Source organism: Chenopodium quinoa, unplaced genomic scaffold (assembly GCF_001683475.1).
Source record: "Chenopodium quinoa cultivar QQ74 unplaced genomic scaffold, ASM168347v1, whole genome shotgun sequence".
NCBI classification, from domain to species: domain Eukaryota; kingdom Viridiplantae; phylum Streptophyta; class Magnoliopsida; order Caryophyllales; family Amaranthaceae; genus Chenopodium; species Chenopodium quinoa.
In genome coordinates this window covers 5,134,927-5,155,346 of record NW_018745170.1, presented here as the reverse complement: position 1 = coordinate 5,155,346, position 20,420 = coordinate 5,134,927, and the positions used below count along the sequence as shown (strand labels likewise).

Here is a 20,420-nt window from a genome sequence, read left to right as displayed (position 1 = left end):
TGACCATCCTTTTGTTTTTTGTCGTAAAGGATCAATTCCGGTTTTTCATCTCTCTTCCTCTTCATTAATTTCTTTCATCTTTCCTTAATCTATTTGAAACACCTTCTTCACTGCTATACACATTTTGTCAACTACATCATCACAAACATTTTTGGCTTTATTGTTTGATTGACATATGTATACCAGACTGTAGAAATTTCTTGCTATTGTATGTCTCAATGGAGTGTCTAGCATTGAAGTTACATCCATAACTTCTTGAACATTTCTTACAAAATTAAATACACCATTGAAAATATTCCAATCATTCCAACATTATGTTCCGTATTTTGTTCAATATCAACTATCAATGTAACTACTTCCTCTATACATACCTTGTTTTTCTTCTCAAATTGCAGATTTTGCTGATTTTGTTCATCTCTTCTTTATGTATAAAGAAGGGACACTAAAGACATTATGCATATGCATTACTCATAATATATGATAACAAATTATTCCTATTTCATTGTAACATAAGCATGAACTAGCGAATTCTTTCAAACTGTCACTGTAAAAAACACGATGGATGTATTTGAATTCCTCATATAATGACACTTCAAACATCTTCAGCCCGTAGTCATCATTTCATTTGAAACATCACGAATATAAGATCTCATACTTGTGTCGTATTCTTCTTCAAAATCTTTGAAAAGATTTAAAGTGTAGACTTTAGTTGCTTGTTTTAACAATTTACATTTTGTCTTTGGCTTCTCTGTTCTGCATCTGTAGTTGTCAGCTTTTTCATTGCTTCTCCATCTTTTCACTGTAGCTTTAAATATATGGAAGCATTCCAATAATAATGTCTTCTTGTTTGCCTTGAATGATATGGCTCTGTTTGTCACCTCTGATATTTGAGAAGATAAAGTTCCAGTAAAAAATATGTCCTTGCTAAAAATTGGACACCATTTGAATCGTAGTTCACATAATCTGTCAAACCAACTTTTTTCTCCTAAACCATATTTCTGAATCATATTTTTCCAACACGCTGTAAACTCTTCCTCACTGTCACAACCATAAAAGCACTTGTTAAACATATTTTTGAAATCTTCATTGCTCTTTAACTGTCCAAATCGCGAAACAAAATTCTTTTGAAGATGCCACAAACACAATTTGTGTCTTGAATTTTGCCGAACCTAAACATTATATATATCATGTGTAAATAATAATTTAAAGTAATATAAAATAAAGAAATCTTAAATTGGATAGATGTTATGTATTACGTAAATGAAGATATTATATATTTCTTGGCTAATATCATCCTTTTGTTGGCTGATATAAATAATTAGTTGGTTGATATCAATAATTAATTTGTTGATATCATCAGTTGGATCATACCAAAGATCAGTTGGCTAATATCAATAATTAATTTGTTGATATCATCAGTTGGATCATACTAAAGATCAGTTGGCTGACATCAATCTTTTGTTGTCTGATATCAGTCATTAGTTTCTTGATATCATCTTTATGTACTACATATTTTAAAAGTAAAGTTTACCGTTTCAATTGCTTTGTTCATTGCTTGATCTTGGTCTGTGAAGATTGTACTTGATTCTAGTCCTCTCATAGACTTTTTGAAAGTTTCAAGAACCCATTCAAAGGTATCTGTAGTTTCAGCAGTCATGAAAGCACAACCAAACATTGTTGTTCTCGAATGGTTGTTTACTCTAACCAATAGAGCACAAATTAGACCATATTCCCTTTTCCTATATGTTATGTCAAATATAATTACATCGCTAAAGGCTTTGAAATCTTCTAACATCATTAAATCGCGCCAAAAATAACTAACAATCTGATCACATTCACCAAACTTCAATCTATAAAAGAAAGATGAATCAGCTTCTGCTCTCTCTTATAGTGTGTCCAGAACACTTTTTATATCACCACCCTCAATTCTTTCTGATTTATAACTAGTTACATAATTTAATAGGTCTCTCATTGTATGACCCAAAAGCTCCTCTAATCCTGCGTCATGCATTAGAAAAGCATAGCAGTCCATTGGTTTGATTCTACTATCAATCATTTTATTAATCACCTTTCCCATATCTTCTTTTGTATTCCTTTCAAATTTAACGTGATGTCTTTTTGTAGCATTGACTAACTCATGATTGTGTTCTATGATATATTGAATAACATAATATTCACAAGATTCTTTTCTCTTGAATCTGATATTAGCCTTACAACCAGTTCTTGTCTCATTAACACATCTTGTCTCAAATATAGGAACATTAGGAATTTCAAATTTTCCCCCTTTTTCTGTCTCTTTATATCTACAAATCTCTCCTTTGAGCAGCAATAGTAGAAATCATATGATATACCTGTTTCGGGGTTTTTTGATGTGTCCTACGGGAGAGTTACAACACCAGAACTGGTAGCCGACCGCCTGTACCTGCAAAAGCACGGAGACTCCGGTTGGCTGGAGTTTTGCGTCCCACGATCAAGTTAGAATACGTCTGAGTGAGTAAGGATGCGAAAAGTAAATAGTCTCTCGGGTTCCGGGAGATTCTGCAATTAATATTGCTCAGTATTTGTGTTTTGTATTTATGACTGTGCTTGAATTGTATAATAAATGAGGAATTTCCTCTATTTATAGTAGAAGAGGATCTGTTCCCCTATTAGGGTTACTGTGCCACATGTCAGCATCCGATTGGATCCTATTGGGCCTCTATGGGGCTGACACGTGTTAGCTTGCTATTGGGCCACATGGCATGGGTAATTTTACCCCAAACATTTTCCCCTCACAGGTGTCATGTTGCACCTGTGACACGTGTCAGACTCTGGGAAGGCGACGACTCGTCTCCTTCCCTCCATTTTTTTTTTAAATTCAAATTTGAAAATAGGAGGCGATGGTTTTCCTTCCGAGTTTCCTTATAAATAGGAACCCCCCTCCTCTCATTCCACACTTTTGCAAATTTTTTGAGAGAATTTCCTTGAGAGAAAAAGAGCTCTGAAACCGGCTGCTCTTGCCTTCAACTAGCTCCTTTTGATTCAAGTACGTCCGGTTACCGGTTGAGTGCTTCTTTGATCATCTCACTATGGTACCGTCTGACTTAGTCAATTTCTTCTTCTTGATTTCAGATAGAGCAACAGCCGGTCTTACATCGTCTGGGGCATCTTCAAGCAATTCCTTTCATAAATTGCATTCAATAGACCCACAGCTGGTCTTATACCGCCTGGGACATCTTTGAGCAGTCTTTCAAAAATTACATCCAACAGACCCACAGCCGGTATTATACCGTCTGAGGCGTCTTTGAGCAATTTTCTTCAATACCTGCATTCATTAGACCCACAGTCGGGCTTATGCCGTCTGGGATACTTTTGAGCAATTTTCTTAATAATTGCTTTCAATAGACCCACAGCTGGTCTTATACCGTCTGGGGTATCTTCGAGCAATTTTCTTCATAAATTGCTTGCAATAAATCCTCAGCCGGTCCTATACCGCCTGGGGTATCTTTGAGCAATTTTCTTCAAAAAAAAAGCCTGACTGTTTGTTTTGTTTTTCAGTTTTCATATCATACACAGCCGGAATCTTCCGCTTGTGGTATCTTCAAGCCACATTTTGGGGAAAACGGTCAAGTCTTCTACAAATTTTAGTTGTTCTTCAAAGGGATACCGTCAGGGGTATCTTCAAGCAACAACTCAAAGATCCGACTGCTAGCAAGCTTTTTTACTACTTCAAGGTATCGTCTCTGCCCCTTGCAACTTTTTGAGATTTTCCCAACTGTATAGGTTGTTAGAGTAACGGATTCACTCAACACACACGACACACCACGATTTAGAGGTCAACCGGTCCCCTGGTACGGCCGAGTCTAGGACTAGGGGAGCCGCCTCTAGGTACTAGGATTCCTCTTGTTCATCTCCCAATCCGACTCTCTCTGTCTCTGTGCAAGACGCAATGGCTCGTATTAGAAAAGCGGCAGTAGATCCAGAGTATAAGGGAGAAAGCTCCGAAGAATTGCCGCCTGAAACAAATCAAGCTGAGATGTCAAGGGAATCCCCAAGAGGTACCCCAAGCACCCCTAGTGATAGGATCCTGGGGTCTGATAATGGAGGCAGCGAAGATATCGCCTCTATCTCTGGAGCTGATGAGGAAAAATCCTCCGATAATGGAGGCGGTGAAGATGCCGCCTCTGTCACTGGAGCTGAGGAGGAGAAAGAATCCTCTGGAAATGAGAGCAACGGAGAAACCGCCTCTACATCAGGCTCTGAAGGCAGTAGCAACAACTATCTTACACTGGTTGTAGATAGCGAGGAGGAAGAGAGACCCATTAAGAATAATAAGGGTGATCCCCTCCTAATCGCCGTCTCTGCTAAGGACCGGGCTAGCATGGAGAGGAACTTAGGAAACTTTATCCTCATGCGGCCTCTAGGAGAGGGGTACGAAATTCGAGTGCCGCCTGAGATGGGGACAATTGTCTGGGAAGACAACCAGCACAATGCGAACGGGCATTTTGGCTGCTACGAGGCGGCCTTTCTAGCCGGTCTCCGCTTCCCTCTTCATAACACCATTAAGGCCATCCTAAGAGGATACGGTCTGGGCATATGGCAGTTAACCCCCAATTCTTGGGTTAACATTTTGGGCTATATTGCCGCCTGCGAGATGCATGGCCTAAACGCCGGCTGGGAGGCCTTCGCCCATATGCATTATTTAAGCCGGAGCCCAGGCGGGTGGAGAGCCTGGTATACTCTGACCACCTATCCCCAGTACTTGATGACACTGGACAAACCGTCCAAGTGGTCAAACTGGAAGAACCGGTCTATCTGGTTTCTGCTCCCACCAAAGAGGAGAACCGAGAGTTCAGGACCTATAACCGGAAGCCTGAGCTTCTTGGGCAAAAATGTAAGATGCCCCGAGTCCCGGATGAGGACTATGAGAGGATAATAGAGGCGAGGTTCTTTGAACTCACCACAACCGCCCTCTCAACCGGTGAACTAATAAGCGTGCCCAAGAATTGGGTACCCAAACATGAGTTCCTAAGAGATGAGGCGTTCTTATCCGCCTGCGGGTTAAGCACCCAGTTTAAAAAACGTAGGTCGCAGTCACACTCGGCTTTATTGGCCCTATCAAGTTTACCAACACCTTTGACTAACAAGTCTCTTAACATCAATGATGTTAAGTCTTTGTCTGATGTTAACAAGATTAAGGATTTTGATTGGTGTGGTTACATTATGAAGTTGATGTGTCATTCAATAAAGGAATTTCATCAGTTTTTGGTTGATAAGAAGAATAAAGGGAAAAAAGGAAAAACTGAGGGCCAAAAATCAACAAAATTTGTCAAAAATATTAACAGTTGTCTATTGGCTATGGTGGTGGCTCTTGTTCAAAAAGTCCATTTTGGAGAGCTGCATGTGGGTGTTAACTGTTAAGCTGTCATTCATTAGCAATTGGGATTATGAGTCCTTAAATGCTAGAATCAAGGCTCAAGGTGAAGACACTTCTCTCTTTAGATTAGGGATTGTGAAGCAAGATATTGATGTTTCTTCAGTTGTAGTGTTTCCTGAACATTCTAAGGCAGCTAACGAAATTGAGAAGGAAGTTCCTTATCTCTTGAATACAAAGAGGGATTTCATGTGTCAGATGAAGATGATTCAGGATTGTATGTTCAATACAAGATTCCTAAAGGTCTTAAAACTGGTAAACAAATTCAGTCTATGGAAATTTCAATAAGTTTGTCTATTCAATTCAATATTATCATATACTAAGTCTAGAGAATCATTTCATCTATTCTGCTTATATTTTTGTTTTTCAATAGCAAAAAAAGCAATGCTAGAAAAGCAAGAAAAGGCTCTTGAAAAACAAAAGGCTTTGGAGGATAAAAATGCTATAAAGAAAGAAGATAATATGTAGAGTATCCATATTTTGTATAGGTTTTAATTTAAAGAATTTAGAAAACACATATTATTATATTTATAAATTTTGATTTAGATGTTTAATATGTATGTATAGAATACAAATCTTTATTGTATATAATATTTTTATTTCTTAAAGTGATATATGACTTCATTTATTTCTTAAGTTAAATGATTTGTTCTACCTTAATACCATGGACGATATGTGTACTATAGTTGATATGTGTTTAAATATGGATGATACATGTTATAGGATAGCTTATAAGTGTTATAGTATAGTTTTTTTTGTTTTATAGGAGAATTGAAATGTGTTTCATGATAGATAATATAAGTAATACGATAGATCATATAAAGTTATGGATATATAACATGTACTAGCTACAGATTGGATAATTTGTATTATATTATATCACTTATAATTAATCTATTATTCTTTTGTTGACTTATATAATTATTCTGTTGTCTGATATCTTCATTTTGGTACCTTATATCTGCTATTAGTTAGCTGATATCATTTCATTGTTGGCTGAAATCGGTCTATTGTTGACTGATATCATGTATCTATTGGATGATAATTTTTATAGAATATGTCTAGAGGATCGCAATGCGTTTATTATTAAAGATTAGATACAGGTATTATTACATAATATAGGACAACTTATACAAATGAAGCTTTGTAGTGATTTGTCCCTTATCTGCAACTATTAATAGCATTACACATTAATACCATTTTTCAGCTTCAGTAGGAAGCCACTCATCCCAGCACTACAAAAACTCTGATGTGAAAAACTCCATTTCTAGCTTAATAGACATCCAGTTTTTCTCCAACAACAATATTATTAGAAACTATAAAGGGCCTGTGCTACACTTACCATTCTAACATTCCAAACACGCCCTTTATTCCCACGATAGACTTTCACTGGATCTTTAAATTTAAGAAGAAAATGTCCAATTTTCAGGAAGCGGCTGAAATACAACATTAAAAAAAAATTAAAAAAAAAAAGAAAAAGAAGTTACTTAATTTATAATACGGAAAGCAAATTTATAATCTAACAAGATAAATTATTTAGCAGTCCAAGCCTATAAGAACTTCTGAATTTCACAGAACAAGAGGTCATATTTGCGTAAAAAGCATCCATAGCCTTGAAGATTATTTATAAATTTGAGCTAATAATATAGAAAAAAAATATGAGCTAAAAACTTTGTAATGTAACTTATATTTATGCAAGATAAGTTCAAGCTTTATATAGACACAACACAAGCTTAATATAGAAACAGACTTTTTATAGAAAGAAGCTTTATAAACACAGCCTTGATGTAGGAGCAGTTATTATTATAACATATAATCCTGACTAATTCGATACAACTAATGGAAACATAAATATTTTAATTTGACTACTAAACTATTCTACATGTGATTTCTAAAAACATGCAAGTTACAATAAAGTAGGTCAGATTGCAGAAAACTAGTTTGACTTTAATTACTCAGATTAGCTGCAATATCTTTTTTTTGGAAATATTAACATTACCAAAAAAAATGGGCACGCTTATAAAATCTACCATATCAATAAAAAATCTTTATAGATTGATGAAAACTAGAAGAATCTTTTAATATATAAAAAGAAATTAATAAAACAAAACAAATATCTATAAAAGGCCTTTGTTAAGATTGCTAACTTTGACAATTATGGATAATATGTGTATAGCCTGACTTTGACAGGTGTGGATGATATGTGTATTAAGATAGCTGATATGGGTTAAAAGATAGTTGATAAGTGTTGTAGGGTAGTAGCTGATTTGTGTTGTAGGACAGCTAAAATGTATTTCTTGATAGATGATACATGTAATACAATAGCTGATATAAATTAATGGATAGATATCACGTACTACAAGTTTAATAATGTATATTATACAATATAACTTCTGTTGTTGATATCCTCGTATTGTTTCCGTATATGTGTATTAAGATAGATGATATATGTTAAAAGCAAATGTATTAAAGTAACGGATGCCTGATACCACTTAACTGTGGCTTATAAAATCCTATTGTTGGCTTATATCAATTAAGTGTTGGATTATGTAATCAATTTGTGCAACTAATATTATCCAACTTTTGGCTTATTTATATTCTACGATAGCTAACATGTTTAAAAGATAGCTGATATATTATGTGATAGATCATTTGTTTATATCAAACTTAAACCATTTTTTCATTATAAATTTTCTGAACTTTTATAAATTCGAAAACGCATTTATGAACTTTCATGTATTAAAAAATGCTAATTACAAAAGATAATTTTCATATATTTTTATGAACTTTGAAAATTAATATTCTGAAAATTCATACATTACAAAATTGCAATATAAATCCTAAAAATACAAAAAAAACAAAACAAAAAAAAAAAAAACAAAACCCTAGAATCTATATTACATTTACGAAACTACTTTGATCGACTTCTTCTTCTTTCTTTTTTGGATCTCAATCTTATTTTTTCCTCTTTTCTTCTTCTTGTTCTTTCTTCTTTTGTTGTTCTTCTCTCTTTCTCTTTCTCTTTCTCTTTCTCTTTCTCTGTGCTTCCTGTAATTCGTCTAGTTCTCTCTTTCTCTTTCTCTTCCTCAATTCCTCGATTTCATGCTTTTCTGCTATTTCATATAACTTCATCAATTTGTCTTTCACCCTATCTCTTCATTCGAATAGATCATTTAACGTTTTCTCCCAATGATCCATCACATTTTTCTTCTGGATCCTTTGATGAAGTAGAAGATTGAGAATTGTTTTCCATATTTGAGATGTAAAAAAAGAAAAGAGTTTACTATAAGAGAGAGAATATGGATAATTTGAAAATTTGTAGAATATGAAAGGGTGTTTTATAGGAAAATTATAAAAAACAATAATAAAAATTAAAAAAAAAAAAAAAAAAACCCTAGACACATCATTTGTCTGTTGTGTCTTTTCATAAATTGCATAAAATATCTTATTAAAATAATAATATTTTATTAATTGTTAAAATAATATCTTTTTGTTACATGATGCTTAAATTATATAGTCTTAATTGTTGGATGATATGATAAGGTGTTGGATTATATCATATGATTGGATAATATTTATAATGCCTTGGATGATATGAATACAAACCATGGATGATAAGATTCTTAATATTAATATTTATTAATTGTAAAAATAAAAGCTTTGTTATACATATCACTGAAGATAATTTAGATTACAAATTATTAATGAATTTTCTTGTTCTTTTTTTTCAAATCTCACTTTCTATCTTCTTAATCTTCTTTTTTTCTTTCTTCTACTTCTTTTGCACTATTTTTCCCTTCTTCTTCTTGTTGTTGTTTCTTCGCCTTTCATTCTGATTTTTGAAATTCTTCTATTATTTGTTTAGATCTTCTTCTTACTTCATCTACTTTTTCATATAACTCCTTCAGGTCTTCTTTGTTCTTTTCTCTTTTTTTTTTACTAGAACTCTTAATATTTGAGTCCAATTTTCTACCCTACTATCCTCTAAATTATTTGATGCAGTTGAAGATGAAGAACTGTTTGACACTTTTAAGGAAAAAAATGAGGAAGAGGTTGGTTTTAGGAGAGAGAAAATTAAGTACCTAAAAATGAACATGCAAATGGGAATCTAGGTGTACTTTATAGCCAACAGATTTAATGAAATTAAAAATTTAATTTATAAAAATAATATAATATATGATATATACTTGGATGATATTTCTTTTTTATTTGAAGATATTTAATATATGCTATGACTTATAGGATAGATTATATATATTATTTGATAGATAATATACATAATAGGTTAGCTGATTGTTTTATATTTATTATATTTTTGATATCGTTATTTTGTTTATATGTTTTTTTTTGCTGATATGTTTATTTTGTTTCCTGTTATTATCATTTTGTTTTCTGATATGTTTCTTATGTTGGCTGATTTGTCTCTTTTGTTGGCTTATATGTTTATTCTTTTGGCTTATTATAAGGTCATTTTGTTGGCTGAAATCATTATTTTGTTGGCTTAAATGGTTTTTTAAATGGCTGATATCTTTATTTTGTTGCCTAATATCGTCAAGTTGTTGGCTTATATGATACTTATGTTGGCTAATACGATTTTTTTGTTGACTGATTTGTTACTTATGTTGGCTAATATGATTCTTTTGTTGGCTGATATGTTGGCTAATATGATTCAATTTGTTGGCTTATATGATACTTATGTTGGCTTATATGACATGAATCACAATTGATATCTTTTATAGTATAGATGATATTCACCACAATTGATATGTTTTATAGTAGATATATCATTCATTTCATTCAATTATAAAAGTGTTAAAAAGACTAACATCATATATCACTTTGTCACCAAAAACTAACACCTAAGTATATTTCTATAATATTATTACAAAATCATTTTAAATAAGTTGTGGATTTGGAGTTGTTGTCCCAAATTCATTTGGATGTCTAGTATTAGCCTTTCGTCTTTCAAAATGTCCTCTAATCCTTTTGTTTATTTCAAATGACCATCCTTTTGTTTTTTGTCGTAAAGGATCAATTCCGGTTTTTCATCTCTCTTCCTCTTCATTAATTTCTTTCATCTTTTCCTTAATCTATTTGAAACACCTTCTTCACTGCTATACACATTTTGTCAACTACATCATCACAAACATTTTTGGCTTTATTGTTTGATTGACATATGTATACCAGACTGTAGAAATTTCTTGCTATTGTATGTCTCAATGGAGTGTCTAGCATTGAAGTTACATCCATAACTTCTTGAACATTTCTTACAAAATTAAATACACCATTGAAAATATTCCAATCATTCCAACATTATGTTCCGTATTTTGTTCAATATCAACTATCAATGTAACTACTTCCTCTATACATACCTTGTTTTTCTTCTCAAATTGCAGATTTTGCTGATTTTGTTCATCTCTTCTTTATGTATAAAGAAGGGACACTAAAGACATTATGCATATGCATTACTCATAATATATGATAACAAATTATTCCTATTTCATTGTAACATAAGCATGAACTAGCGAATTCTTTCAAACTGTCACTGTAAAAAACACGATGGATGTATTTGAATTCCTCATATAATGACACTTCAAACATCTTCAGCCCGTAGTCATCATTTCATTTGAAACATCACGAATATAAGATCTCATACTTGTGTCGTATTCTTCTTCAAAATCTTTGAAAAGATTTAAAGTGTAGACTTTAGTTGCTTGTTTTAACAATTTACATTTTGTCTTTGGCTTCTCTGTTCTGCATCTGTAGTTGTCAGCTTTTTCATTGCTTCTCCATCTTTTCACTGTAGCTTTAAATATATGGAAGCATTCCAATAATAATGTCTTCTTGTTTGCCTTGAATGATATGGCTCTGTTTGTCACCTCTGATCTTTGAGAAGATAAAGTTCCAGTAAAAAATATGTCCTTGCTAAAAATTGGACACCATTTGAATCGTAGTTCACATAATCTGTCAAACCAACTTTTTTCTCCTAAACCATATTTCTGAATCATATTTTTCCAACACGCTGTAAACTCTTCCTCACTGTCACAACCATAAAAGCACTTGTTAAACATATTTTTGAAATCTTCATTGCTCTTTAACTGTCCAAATCGCGAAACAAAATTCTTTTGAAGATGCCACAAACACAATTTGTGTCTTGAATTTTGCCGAACCTAAACATTATATATATCATGTGTAAATAATAATTTAAAGTAATATAAAATAAAGAAATCTTAAATTGAATAGATGTTATGTATTACGTAAATGAAGATATTATATATTTCTTGGCTAATATCATCCTTTTGTTGGCTGATATAAATAATTAGTTGGTTGATATCAATAATTAATTTGTTGATATCATCAGTTGGATCATACCAAAGATCAGTTGGCTAATATCAATAATTAATTTGTTGATATCATCAGTTGGATCATACTAAAGATCAGTTGGCTGACATCAATCTTTTGTTGTCTGATATCAGTCATTAGTTTCTTGATATCATCTTTATGTACTACATATTTTAAAAGTAAAGTTTACCGTTTCAATTGCTTTGTTCATTGCTTGATCTTGGTCTGTGAAGATTGTACTTGATTCTAGTCCTCTCATAGACTTTTTGAAAGTTTCAAGAACCCATTCAAAGGTATCTGTAGTTTCAGCAGTCATGAAAGCACAACCAAACATTGTTGTTCTCGAATGGTTGTTTACTCTAACCAATAGAGCACAAATTAGACCATATTCCCTTTTCCTATATGTTATGTCAAATATAATTACATCGCTAAAGGCTTTGAAATCTTCTAACATCATTAAATCGCGCCAAAAATAACTAACAATCTGATCACATTCACCAAACTTCAATCTATAAAAGAAAGATGAATCAGCTTCTGCTCTCTCTTATAGTGTGTCCAGAACACTTTTTATATCACCACCCTCAATTCTTTCTGATTTATAACTAGTTACATAATTTAATAGGTCTCTCATTGTATGACCCAAAAGCTCCTCTAATCCTGCGTCATGCATTAGAAAAGCATAGCAGTCCATTGGTTTGATTCTACTATCAATCATTTTATTAATCACCTTTCCCATATCTTCTTTTGTATTCCTTTCAAATTTAACGTGATGTCTTTTTGTAGCATTGACTAACTCATGATTGTGTTCTATGATATATTGAATAACATAATATTCACAAGATTCTTTTCTCTTGAATCTGATATTAGCCTTACAACCAGTTCTTGTCTCATTAACACATCTTGTCTCAAATATAGGAACATTAGGAATTTCAAATTTTCCCCCTTTTTCTGTCTCTTTATATCTACAAATCTCTCCTTTGAGCAGCAATAGTAGAAATCATATGATATACCTGTTTCGGGGTTTTTTGATGTGTCCTACGGGAGAGTTACAACACCAGAACTGGTAGCCGACCGCCTGTACCTGCAAAAGCACGGAGACTCCGGTTGGCTGGAGTTTTGCGTCCCACGATCAAGTTAGAATACGTCTGAGTGAGTAAGGATGCGAAAAGTAAATAGTCTCTCGGGTTCCGGGAGATTCTGCAATTAATATTGCTCAGTATTTGTGTTTTGTATTTATGACTGTGCTTGAATTGTATAATAAATGAGGAATTTCCTCTATTTATAGTAGAAGAGGATCTGTTCCCCTATTAGGGTTACTGTGCCACATGTCAGCATCCGATTGGATCCTATTGGGCCTCTATGGGGCTGACACGTGTTAGCTTGCTATTGGGCCACATGGCATGGGTAATTTTACCCCAAACATTTTCCCCTCACAGGTGTCATGTTGCACCTGTGACACGTGTCAGACTCTGGGAAGGCGACGACTCGTCTCCTTCCCTCCATTTTTTTTTTAAATTCAAATTTGAAAATAGGAGGCGATGGTTTTCCTTCCGAGTTTCCTTATAAATAGGAACCCCCCTCCTCTCATTCCACACTTTTGCAAATTTTTTGAGAGAATTTCCTTGAGAGAAAAAGAGCTCTGAAACCGGCTGCTCTTGCCTTCAACTAGCTCCTTTTGATTCAAGTACGTCCGGTTACCGGTTGAGTGCTTCTTTGATCATCTCACTATGGTACCGTCTGACTTAGTCAATTTCTTCTTCTTGATTTCAGATAGAGCAACAGCCGGTCTTACATCGTCTGGGGCATCTTCAAGCAATTCCTTTCATAAATTGCATTCAATAGACCCACAGCTGGTCTTATATCGCCTGGGACATCTTTGAGCAGTCTTTCAAAAATTACATCCAACAGACCCACAGCCGGTATTATACCGTCTGAGGCGTCTTTGAGCAATTTTCTTCAATACCTGCATTCATTAGACCCACAGTCGGGCTTATGCCGTCTGGGATACTTTTGAGCAATTTTCTTAATAATTGCTTTCAATAGACCCACAGCTGGTCTTATACCGTCTGGGGTATCTTCGAGCAATTTTCTTCATAAATTGCTTGCAATAAATCCTCAGCCGGTCCTATACCGCCTGGGGTATCTTTGAGCAATTTTCTTCAAAAAAAAAGCCTGACTGTTTGTTTTGTTTTTCAGTTTTCATATCATACACAGCCGGAATCTTCCGCTTGTGGTATCTTCAAGCCACATTTTGGGGAAAACGGTCAAGTCTTCTACAAATTTTAGTTGTTCTTCAAAGGGATACCGTCAGGGGTATCTTCAAGCAACAACTCAAAGATCCGACTGCTAGCAAGCTTTTTTACTACTTCAAGGTATCGTCTCTGCCCCTTGCAACTTTTTGAGATTTTCCCAACTGTATAGGTTGTTAGAGTAACGGATTCACTCAACACACACGACACACCACGATTTAGAGGTCAACCGGTCCCCTGGTACGGCTGAGTCTAGGACTAGGGGAGCCGCCTCTAGGTACTAGGATTCCTCTTGTTCATCTCCCAATCCGACTCTCTCTGTCTCTGTGCAAGACGCAATGGCTCGTATTAGAAAAGCGGCAGTAGATCCAGAGTATAAGGGAGAAAGCTCCGAAGAATTGCCGCCTGAAACAAATCAAGCTGAGATGTCAAGGGAATCCCCAAGAGGTACCCCAAGCACCCCTAGTGATAGGATCCTGGGGTCTGATAATGGAGGCAGCGAAGATATCGCCTCTATCTCTGGAGCTGATGAGGAAAAATCCTCCGATAATGGAGGCGGTGAAGATGCCGCCTCTGTCACTGGAGCTGAGGAGGAGAAAGAATCCTCTGGAAATGAGAGCAACGGAGAAACCGCCTCTACATCAGGCTCTGAAGGCAGTAGCAACAACTATCTTACACTGGTTGTAGATAGCGAGGAGGAAGAGAGACCCATTAAGAATAATAAGGGTGATCCCCTCCTAATCGCCGTCTCTGCTAAGGACCGGGCTAGCATGGAGAGGAACTTAGGAAACTTTATCCTCATGCGGCCTCTAGGAGAGGGGTACAAAATTCGAGTGCCGCCTGAGATGGGGACAATTGTCTGGGAAGACAACCAGCACAATGCGAACGGGCATTTTGGCTGCTACGAGGCGGCCTTTCTAGCCGGTCTCCGCTTCCCTCTTCATAACACCATTAAGGCCATCCTAAGAGGATACGGTCTGGGCATATGGCAGTTAACCCCCAATTCTTGGGTTAACATTTTGGGCTATATTGCCGCCTGCGAGATGCATGGCCTAAACGCCGGCTGGGAGGCCTTCGCCCATATGCATTATTTAAGCCGGAGCCCAGGCGGGTGGAGAGCCTGGTATACTCTGACCACCTATCCCCAGTACTTGATGACACTGGACAAACCGTCCAAGTGGTCAAACTGGAAGAACCGGTCTATCTGGTTTCTGCTCCCACCAAAGAGGAGAACCGAGAGTTCAGGACCTATAACCGGAAGCCTGAGCTTCTTGGGCAAAAATGTAAGATGCCCCGAGTCCCGGATGAGGACTATGAGAGGATAATAGAGGCGAGGTTCTTTGAACTCACCACAACCGCCCTCTCAACCGGTGAACTAATAAGCGTGCCCAAGAATTGGGTACCCAAACATGAGTTCCTAAGAGATGAGGCGTTCTTATCCGCCTGCGGGTTAAGCACCCAGTTTAAAAAACGTAGGTCGCAGTCACACTCGGCTTTATTGGCCCTATCAAGTTTACCAACACCTTTGACTAACAAGTCTCTTAACATCAATGATGTTAAGTCTTTGTCTGATGTTAACAAGATTAAGGATTTTGATTGGTGTGGTTACATTATGAAGTTGATGTGTCATTCAATAAAGGAATTTCATCAGTTTTTGGTTGATAAGAAGAATAAAGGGAAAAAAGGAAAAACTGAGGGCCAAAAATCAACAAAATTTGTCAAAAATATTAACAGTTGTCTATTGGCTATGGTGGTGGCTCTTGTTCAAAAAGTCCATTTTGGAGAGCTGCATGTGGGTGTTAACTGTTAAGCTGTCATTCATTAGCAATTGGGATTATGAGTCCTTAAATGCTAGAATCAAGGCTCAAGGTGAAGACACTTCTCTCTTTAGATTAGGGATTGTGAAGCAAGATATTGATGTTTCTTCAGTTGTAGTGTTTCCTGAACATTCTAAGGCAGCTAACGAAATTGAGAAGGAAGTTCCTTATCTCTTGAATACAAAGAGGGATTTCATGTGTCAGATGAAGATGATTCAGGATTGTATGTTCAATACAAGATTCCTAAAGGTCTTAAAACTGGTAAACAAATTCAGTCTATGGAAATTTCAATAAGTTTGTCTATTCAATTCAATATTATCATATACTAAGTCTAGAGAATCATTTCATCTATTCTGCTTATATTTTTGTTTTTCAATAGCAAAAAAAGCAATGCTAGAAAAGCAAGAAAAGGCTCTTGAAAAACAAAAGGCTTTGGAGGATAAAAATGCTATAAAGAAAGAAGATAATATGTAGAGTATCCATATTTTGTATAGGTTTTAATTTAAAGAATTTAGAAAACACATATTATTATATTTATAAATTTTGATTTAGATGTTTAATATGTATGTATAGAATACAAATCTTTATTGTATATAATATTTTTATTTCTTAAAGTGATATATGACTTCATTTATTTCTTAAGTTAAATGATTTGTTCTACCTTAATACCATGGACGATATGTGTACTATAGTTGATATGTGTTTAAATATGGATGATACATGTTATAGGATAGCTTATAAGTGTTATAGTATAGTTTTTTTTGTTTTATAGGAGAATTGAAATGTGTTTCATGATAGATAATATAAGTAATACGATAGATCATATAAAGTTATGGATATATAACATGTACTAGCTACAGATTGGATAATTTGTATTATATTATATCACTTATAATTAATCTATTATTCTTTTGTTGACTTATATAATTATTCTGTTGTCTGATATCTTCATTTTGGTACCTTATATCTGCTATTAGTTAGCTGATATCATTTCATTGTTGGCTGAAATCGGTCTATTGTTGACTGATATCATGTATCTATTGGATGATAATTTTTATAGAATATGTCTAGAGGATCGCAATGCGTTTATTATTAAAGATTAGATACAGGTATTATTACATAATATAGGACAACTTATACAAATGAAGCTTTGTAGTGATTTGTCCCTTATCTGCAACTATTAATAGCATTACACATTAATACCATTTTTCAGCTTCAGTAGGAAGCCACTCATCCCAGCACTACAAAAACTCTGATGTGAAAAACTCCATTTCTAGCTTAATAGACATCCAGTTTTTCTCCAACAACAATATTATTAGAAACTATAAAGGGCCTGTGCTACACTTACCATTCTAACATTCCAAACACGCCCTTTATTCCCACGATAGACTTTCACTGGATCTTTAAATTTAAGAAGAAAATGTCCAATTTTCAGGAAGCGGCTGAAATACAACATTAAAAAAAAATTAAAAAAAAAAGAAAAAGAAGTTACTTAATTTATAATACGGAAAGCAAATTTATAATCTAACAAGATAAATTATTTAGCAGTCCAAGCCTATAAGAACTTCTGAATTTCACAGAACAAGAGGTCATATTTGCGTAAAAAGCATCCATAGCCTTGAAGATTATTTATAAATTTGAGCTAATAATATAGAAAAAAAATATGAGCTAAAAACTTTGTAATGTAACTTATATTTATGCAAGATAAGTTCAAGCTTTATATAGACACAACACAAGCTTAATATAGAAACAGACTTTTTATAGAAAGAAGCTTTATAAACACAGCCTTGATGTAGGAGCAGTTATTATTATAACATATAATCCTGACTAATTCGATACAACTAATGGAAACATAAATATTTTAATTTGACTACTAAACTATTCTACATGTGATTTCTAAAAACATGCAAGTTACAATAAAGTAGGTCAGATTGCAGAAAACTAGTTTGACTTTAATTACTCAGATTAGCTGCAATATCTTTTTTTTGGAAATATTAACATTACCAAAAAAAATGGGCACGCTTATAAAATCTACCATATCAATAAAAAATCTTTATAGATTGATGAAAACTAGAAGAATCTTTTAATATATAAAAAGAAATTAATAAAACAAAACAAATATCTATAAAAGGCCTTTGTTAAGATTGCTAACTTTGACAATTATGGATAATATGTGTATAGCCTGACTTTGACAGGTGTGGATGATATGTGTATTAAGATAGCTGATATGGGTTAAAAGATAGTTGATAAGTGTTGTAGGGTAGTAGCTGATTTGTGTTGTAGGACAGCTAAAATGTATTTCTTGATAGATGATACATGTAATACAATAGCTGATATAAATTAATGGATAGATATCACGTACTACAAGTTTAATAATGTATATTATACAATATAACTTCTGTTGTTGATATCCTCGTATTGTTTCCGTATATGTGTATTAAGATAGATGATATATGTTAAAAGAAAATGTATTAAAGTAACGGATGCCTGATACCACTTAACTGTGGCTTATAAAATCCTATTGTTGGCTTATATCAATTAAGTGTTGGATTATGTAATCAATTTGTGCAACTAATATTATCCAACTTTTGGCTTATTTATATTCTACGATAGCTAACATGTTTAAAAGATAGCTGATATATTATGTGATAGATCATTTGTTTATATCAAACTTAAACCATTTTTTCATTATAAATTTTCTGAACTTTTATAAATTCGAAAACGCATTTATGAACTTTCATGTATTAAAAAATGCTAATTACAAAAGATAATTTTCATATATTTTTATGAACTTTGAAAATTAATATTCTGAAAATTCATACATTACAAAATTGCAATATAAATCCTAAAAATACAAAAAAAAAAAACAAAAAAAAAAAAAAAACAAAACCCTAGAATCTATATTACATTTACGAAACTACTTTGATCGACTTCTTCTTCTTTCTTTTTTGGATCTCAATCTTATTTTTTCCTCTTTTCTTCTTCTTGTTCTTTCTTCTTTTGTTGTTCTTCTCTCTTTCTCTTTCTCTTTCTCTTTCTCTTTCTCTGTGCTTCCTGTAATTCGTCTAGTTCTCTCTTTCTCTTTCTCTTCCTCAATTCCTCGATTTCATGCTTTTCTGCTATTTCATATAACTTCATCAATTTGTCTTTCACCCTATCTCTTCATTCGAATAGATCATTTAACGTTTTCTCCCAATGATCCATCACATTTTTCTTCTGGATCCTTTGATGAAGTAGAAGATTGAGAATTGTTTTCCATATTTGAGATGTAAAAAAAGAAAAGAGTTTACTATAAGAGAGAGAATATGGATAATTTGAAAATTTGTAGAATATGAAAGGGTGTTTTATAGGAAAATTATAAAAAACAATAATAAAAATTAAAAATTAAAAAAAAAAAAAAACCCTAGACACATCATTTGTCTGTTGTGTCTTTTCATAAATTGCATAAAATATCTTATTAAAATAATAATATTTTATTAATTGTTAAAATAATATCTTTTTGTTACATGATGCTTAAATTATATAGTCTTAATTGTTGGATGATATGATAAGGTGTTGGATTATATCATATGATTGGATAATATTTATAATGCCTTGGATGATATGAATACAAACCATGGACGATAAGATTCTTAATATTAATATTTATTAATTGTAAAAATAAAAGCTTTGTTATACATATCACTGAAGATAATTTAGATTACAAATTATTAATGAATTTTCTTGTTCTTTTTTTTCAAATCTCACTTTCTATCTTCTTAATCTTCTTTTTTTCTTTCTTCTACTTCTTTTGCACTATTTTTCCCTTCTTCTTCTTGTTGTTGTTTCTTCGCCTTTCATTCTGATTTTTTAAATTCTTCTATTATTTGTTTAGATCTTCTTCTTACTTCATCTACTTTTTCATATAACTCCTTCAGGTCTTCTTTGTTCTTTTCTCTTTTTTTTTTACTAGAACTCTTAATATTTGAGTCCAATTTTCTACCCTACTATCCTCTAAATTATTTGATGCAGTTGAAGATGAAGAACTGTTTGACACTTTTAAGGAAAAAAATGAGGAAGAGGTTGGTTTTAGGAGAGAGAAAATTAAGTACCTAAAAATGAACATGCAAATGGGAATCTAGGTGTACTTTATAGCCAACAGATTTAATGAAATTAAAAATTTAATTTATAAAAATAATATAATATATGATATATACTTGGATGATATTTCTTTTTTATTTGAAGATATTTAATATATGCTATGACTTATAGGATAGATTATATATATTATTTGATAGATAATATACATAATAGGTTAGCTGATATGTTTATTTTGTTTCCTGTTATTATCATTTTGTTTTCTGATATGTTTCTTATGTTGGCTGATTTGTCTCTTTTGTTGGCTTATATGTTTATTCTTTTGGCTTATTATAAGGTCATTTTGTTGGCTGAAATCATTATTTTGTTGGCTTAAATGGTTTTTTAAATGGCTGATATCTTTATTTTGTTGCCTAATATCGTCAAGTTGTTGGCTTATATGATACTTATGTTGGCTAATACGATTTTTTTGTTGACTGATTTGTTACTTATGTTGGCTAATATGATTCTTTTGTTGGCTGA

At 33.3% G+C, this 20,420-nt stretch overlaps 2 protein-coding genes across 2 annotated transcripts; both read right to left on the bottom strand.

The window, feature by feature from the left end:
• Positions 1–602: 602 nt before the first annotated feature.
• Positions 603–1,675, bottom strand: LOC110710454 (protein FAR-RED IMPAIRED RESPONSE 1-like). The gene is made up of 2 exons (XM_021888747.1): positions 1,532–1,675; positions 603–1,169 (listed from the first exon to the last, which is right to left on the bottom strand). The coding sequence occupies exons 1-2, from the start codon at positions 1,673–1,675 to the stop codon at positions 603–605; spliced, it is 711 nt and encodes a 236-aa protein (XP_021744439.1).
• Positions 1,676–11,016: 9,341 nt separating this feature from the next.
• Positions 11,017–12,089, bottom strand: LOC110710453 (protein FAR-RED IMPAIRED RESPONSE 1-like). Its single transcript, XM_021888746.1, has 2 exons — positions 11,946–12,089; positions 11,017–11,583 (listed from the first exon to the last, which is right to left on the bottom strand). The coding sequence occupies exons 1-2, from the start codon at positions 12,087–12,089 to the stop codon at positions 11,017–11,019; spliced, it is 711 nt and encodes a 236-aa protein (XP_021744438.1).
• Between the last annotated feature and the right edge of the window lie 8,331 nt (positions 12,090–20,420).

Bases quoted from the DNA above. Each gene is read 5' to 3' on its own strand.
- LOC110710453 (XM_021888746.1), bottom strand. From the start codon at position 12,089: ATGTTTGGTTGTGCTTTCATGACTGCTGAAACTACAGATACCTTTGAA. The intron at 11,584-11,945 runs GTAAACTTTACT...TATAATGTTTAG, and splicing joins TGAACAAAGCAATTGAAACG to GTTCGGCAAAATTCAAGACA.
- LOC110710454 (XM_021888747.1), bottom strand. From the start codon at position 1,675: ATGTTTGGTTGTGCTTTCATGACTGCTGAAACTACAGATACCTTTGAA. The intron at 1,170-1,531 runs GTAAACTTTACT...TATAATGTTTAG, and splicing joins TGAACAAAGCAATTGAAACG to GTTCGGCAAAATTCAAGACA.